The sequence below is a fragment of the Hyaena hyaena genome, unplaced genomic scaffold (genome assembly GCF_003009895.1).
Source record: "Hyaena hyaena isolate Hyena2069 unplaced genomic scaffold, ASM300989v1 scaffold_291, whole genome shotgun sequence".
Classification (NCBI taxonomy): domain Eukaryota; kingdom Metazoa; phylum Chordata; class Mammalia; order Carnivora; family Hyaenidae; genus Hyaena; species Hyaena hyaena.
The window spans coordinates 1026267-1032163 of record NW_024080921.1 but is presented as its reverse complement, the minus strand read 5'-3'; the positions used below and the strand labels follow the sequence as shown (position 1 = coordinate 1032163).

General features: G+C 36.7%; 1 protein-coding gene across 7 annotated transcripts in view; it reads right to left on the bottom strand.

The window, feature by feature from the left end:
* The window catches only part of HEATR5A (HEAT repeat containing 5A), a 117430-nt gene that overhangs the window by 65078 nt on the left and 46455 nt on the right, over positions 1-5897 (bottom strand). For all 7 annotated transcript variants that reach the window (XM_039247134.1, XM_039247136.1, XM_039247138.1 and 4 more), the window contains 2 exons: positions 3904-4067; positions 3608-3783 (listed from right to left, as the gene is read on the bottom strand). In XM_039247134.1, coding sequence (XP_039103065.1) covers positions 3608-3783; positions 3904-4067 — 340 coding nt within the window. The remainder of the gene's footprint in view (positions 1-3607; positions 3784-3903; positions 4068-5897) is intronic.

Below are 5897 nucleotides of genomic sequence, written 5' to 3'. Positions count from 1 at the left end.
TGAACCTACGAACCATGAGATCATGACCTGAGCCGAAGTTGGACACCCAACCAGCTGAACCACCCAGGCGCCCCAGGTTTAATATGTGTCATATCTAGGATAACAGGAAATTAGCAACTTAACTTTCCTATTTAAGTAGTTTCTCTCTTCTGGTCCTCTAATGACACCCAATGGAGACTGCTAATAGCTGCTTATGACCCACTTTTTTATCTGGGATCCTGCTAGACCAATTCCTTTAAAAATCTCCAAAGTACTGCCTACTATATATATTTTTTTGTTGTTGTTGTTTTTTATTTATTTCTAGGAGAGAGAGAGAGAGAGACAGCATGAGCAGGGGAGGGTCAGAGAGAGAGGGAGTCACAGACTGAAACAGGCTCCAGGCTCTGAGCTGGCAGTCAGCACAGAGCCCGACGCGGGGCTCGAACCCACGAACCGCGAGATCATGACCTAAGCGAAAGTCGGATGCTTAACCGACTAAGCCACTCAGGCGCCCCTGCCTACTATATTTTTTAATGTTTATTTATTTTGAGAGAGAGAGAGAGAGAAAGAGAGAGAGAAAGGGAGACAGAGGATCTGAAGCGGGCTCTGTGCTGAAAGCAGAGAGATTGATGCAGGGCTCAAACTCATGAACTGTGAGATCATAACCTGAGCTAAAGTCGGATGCTTAACCAACTGAATCACCCAGGCACCCCTGTCTACTATTTTTACTCAGTTAGACTCTAAACACAGTATGCTTTGTTTTTCCAGGTCTCAATATTTTTATTATATCAAACAAAACCTCCCCTCCCTTAAATATATATTCATTTTATATATATTATTTTAGTCCAGGTGAGGTTAAAGAAACTTAGCATAAAGTTAATTAAATTTTAAACAGTGGAAGTGAAAAACCATTTTCTTAAACTATAACTGGGCAATAATGCTAAAAAAAAAAAAAATCCAAAACCCAAAAAACTTCTCGAAGAGAGTAATAAAAGCAATTTTTTATTTTTATTAAAAATATTTTTTTAATGTTTTATTAATTTCTGAGAGAGAGAGAGAGAGAAAGACAGCATGAGCAGGGGAGGGGATCACAGAGAGAGGGAGATACAGAATCTGAAACAGGCTCCAGGCTCTGAGCTGGCTGTCAGCACAGAGCCTGATGCAGGGCTCGAACCCACGAACCGTGAGACCATGACCTGAGCCAAAGTCGGACGCTTAACCGACTGAGCCACCCAGGTGCCCCTTTATTAAAAATATTTTTTAATGTTTATTCTTAAGAGAAAGAGAGAGAGATACAGAGCATGAGTGGGGAAGGGACAGAGAGAGGGAGACACAGAATTCAAAGCATGCTCCAGGCTCTGAGCTCTCAGCACAGAGCCTGATGTGGGGCTCAAACTCACAAACCACAAGATCCTGACCTGAGCTGAAGCCAGACGCTTAACCAGCTGAGTCACCCAACTGAGCCTGGTGGAGAGCCACCAGGCACACTATAAAATCAATTTTTTAAAAGGAAAGTATGGAAGGAGTATATTCTTTTCTTTTTCACTTTTGTCTTAGATCTATCAAAAAGAGTTAGTGGCGCCATTTAAGAAGAACATGCTTAATTTAAATATTTTACCTACAAGTTTCATCACTGTAGTTACTATTACAGTAATCCAAATTAATTATTTTAAATTGTATGCTCTATAAAACGGTACAGTTACAGACTAGTTGAACTCCTATCCTATCAATTCTTCTTTAAATATTCCAGATATTGTGATTTTCCTCTCATCTTTTAGTGCTATGGCATTCATTTATAATTTAGTCATAAGTTATCTAAAATACCATAATTTTATGGTTATAGAGAGCTAAAGGCTACAAATAAACTTGGGAAAAACATGTTTTGAAATTTAAGTTCTAAAAAGACACCTCAAAGTGTGTGTGTGTATATGTGTCTATCTTACAATAGTGAGCAAATACCAACATCATTTCAGATAAAATGACATGAGGCTATTAAAACTCAACATAAATTTTATTCACTTTTCTATCCACTGAAAGTAAAATATCCAACGACCTATTTCAAAAATGTGTTGTTAGGTTCACATAACATAGTTCACATAGTTGGTAGTGCATGTGACTCTTGATCTTGGGGTCATGAGTTTAAGCCCCATGTTGAGCCTAAAGCTTACTTTAAATAAGAAAACAAACAAACACACAAAACCCAAAAATGTAATGCTGACAAGATTCAAAAATTTTGTGTCTGTCAAAGAGAGGAAATTCTCTACCTAATCAGTACTCTCTGGAAAACATAACTAGATAAAAATGATATAAAAGCTATAATCTAGTTACATGTATTATTTTTGGTTTAGCATGCCAGAAGCAGAAAGAAAGAGCGAGTGGGAGGGAGTGGGGTGAGGGAGAGAGAAAGAGAGAAAAGGGAAGGAAGTAAGAGTATATGAATAAAAGAGGATAGTAACTAATTTGTAAATTGTTAAACAGCATAGCCTACGGGAGAAATTCATGTCCCATTTAGTATCTCAAAGAATTTCCTGAATACTAGACACAAGTGGTATTTTTTGATCAACAAGAAAGGTATTACTTCAGTTATCAGTTAAGAAACTGTCATTTTCAATAAGAAACTATTTATTAGCCTCTGATATTTCAAAACTGAAGTTTACTTTAAGTGGAGAGAAATCTACCAAACTGAAGACTAATCAATTTTAATCTAATTTTTAAAATCCACCAAGCTATAACGGCTTCACAAAACCTCCAAGGTAACAAAGCCTATATGAGACCCAATCTAAGCAGAAAACTAGTGTTCTTTATAACAATAACTCATAAATTTAAAAAAATTTAATTTTTTAAAATAAAAAAATCTTTATGTTTATTTATTTATTTTTGAGAGGGAGAGAGCAGGGAGAGGGCAGAGAGAGAGTGAGAGAAAGAATTTGAAAGAGGCTCCATGCAGACAGCACCATGCAGGGCTCAATCAAGCTCATGAACCATGTGATTATGAACTGAGCCGAAACCAAGAGCCAGATGCTTAACTGAACCACCCAAGTGCTCTTAAATCAAAATACTTGTATCACTGAGTTTTTTTATTTGTATTTTCAGCTAGATGATAAGGTAATTGTTGGTGAAGTATTATATCCACAACAGAGCTTAGCAGTTTTCAATTTAATTGAATTTAAATATTTACTTAATTACTTATTAGGTATTAGCTAGGTGAATCTTTAAACAAGAGCCTTTATCTCATCTCTACTTGTCATCTGTAAGAAATCTTTCATAGTGGGGCACCTGGGTGGCTTAGTCGGTTAAATGTCTGACTCTTGATTTCGGTTCAGGTCATGATCTCACAGTTTGTGAGATCAAGCCTTGTCCAGCTTTGCTCTGACAGCACAGAACCTGTTTAGGATTCTCTCCCTCCCTCTCTCTCTGTCCCTCCCCTGGTCACACGCACATGCACTCTCTTTCTCTCTCTTAAATAAACACTAAAAAAAAATCTTATACTAATGGGAACATCTGACAATGTTTGTCTTTTGCACCAGTTCTATTACACATTCACTGAACCAATTAATAATCCTTAAATATATTTCAGGACAAGTGAACAATTTAATTCAGGATAAGTGAACTACTAAAGATGGTTTACCTTTGAGCTTCTCCCACATGAGCACATACAACTCCAAAGAGCTTGATTGCAGAGCTAATAACTGATAGTACTGGAGGTAGGGGCTTAGGCACTGAATCTCCCAATACATCTTTCTCATAAATAGAATAAGGGTCATACTCCAAACTTCCACAAGCAATACCATTACCAAGCAGGAGCTAAAAAAAAAAAAAAAAAAAAAAAAGTATACAAACACACACACACATATATTTTATATAATACTAAAATGACTGTTCACAGAATAAATCAACCCAAGGGTCAATGAAAAATGACTATACCTGTTCTTCAATAAATCTATGGTCAGTTTCTTGTAGCAAAGGACTTAACATCACAAGATCATCCCGATTACACAGGGGTGGAAGTAAAAATGTGGATGCTGCCACCTGTATATCAGAGGCAGTCAAGTCAGCAGCCAGCTCTTTGAGGATGGCACAAAGGTTTCCTGTTGAGTTAGAGAAAACAGCAATTAGCAATTTAGTAAAAGCAGTTAACCAGTTAGAGTACAGGGTTAAAAAAAATCGAAGCAGAGCTTTAATCTACACATCAGCTAACTTTAATCTATCATAGTCAAAGAGGATGTACATCATCCTTGAAAAATGCCCTACAAATGGCTCAACTATGTGCTACTGGTCACAAGGCTAAGAATAGATACTGAAAAGACATCTCAAAGTATATGTGTATATATTTTGTGATGCTGAATAAATACACCATCATTTTAAGAAAAATGACATGAAGTACAAAAATAGAATTTAGAAAGATGAATATAAAAGCACATAAATTTACATTTGTTTAAAAACAAAAACAAAGCCTGAAAAATAATTTATGAACATTAGACACATTTTCATTATGGAAAATTTCTAACAGATACAAAAGCAGACATAATATATTATGATACCCCAACTCCCCACCACCTCAGCATCCTGACCAGTTAGATCAATTCTGCTCCACCTATACCTCCATCTACTATCTTACTTCCTTTCATATTATTTTGAAGTAAATCCTAGAAGCATTTCATTTCACCTAATAAATATTTCCTTGTGTATCACTGAAAGTTTAGGACATTTTAAACAATCCTATTATGTTTTTTTAATGTTTTAAAAACCAATAAACATCAAATATTCACTCTGTTCAAATTTTCAATTGTCATAAATGCCTGTTTTTGTTTGCTTTTGTTTGATTCAAGGTCTAAGTCTATATGTTTCAACTGGTTGATATATCTTAAGTCTCATTCAAACTAAAGTTCTTCCCTCTACCTTTTTCCTCCTGTAATTTATTTGAAGAAATGAGGTTATTTGTTCTGAATAAGTTTCTACAGTCTGAATTTTTGTGATTATAACCTGCAGTGCAGTTTAATTTGTTCCTATATTGTCTGTATATTTTTATAAATTAATAACTTGAAACTTTAATCCAGAGAGGATTCATTTTATTTGTGTTCTGGGGGTCAACTTAGTTCATAGGTGACACTGCAATCTTCTATAAGACATGAGACAGTATATAGTTGTCTCTCTTATATATACATTTTGACAAATTTGTTCATTATCACATTGACCTAATTACCATTTTGAACATATTTACAACTAAATGTAGAAATAGTTTCTCTAGTTCTCACTTATGTTTTCAAAGATTTTTTTTTTTAATTTTTAAGTAATCTCTACACCAAATATTAAAGTCAAACTTAGAATCACGAGATCAAGGGTCACACACTCCATGGACCGAGCCAGCCAGGTACCCCTCTCTACTTCTCATTAAAAGTGACCATTCACCTAAAATGTCCCTAAAGAAAGTACACTTAAGGATGATTCCATTTTCTTTTTTGTTTATTTAAAGTTTATTTTTATTTATTTTGAGAAAGAGAGAGAGAAAGAGACAGAGCATACAAGTGGGGGAGACGGGGAGAGAGTGAGTATAGGGGGAGGGCCCACACCTGAGAGAGAATCCCAAGCAGGCTCCGGGCTATCAGTACAGAGCTTGATGTGGGGCTCAATCTCACAACTGTGAGATCATGACCTGATTAGATATCACAAGTCAGATGCTTAACCGACTGAACCACCCAGGCGCCTCAAGGATGATTCCATTTTAGGGGCGCCTGGGTGGCTTAGTCGGTTAAGCGTCCGACTTTCGCTTAGGTCATGATCTCACGGTTCGTGGGTTCGAGCCCCGCATCGGGCTCTGTGCTGACAGCTAGCTCAGAGCCTGGAGCCTGTTTCAGTCTGTGACCCCCTCTCTCTCTGACCCTCCCTTGCTCACGCTGTCTCTCTCTCTCTCCTAGAAA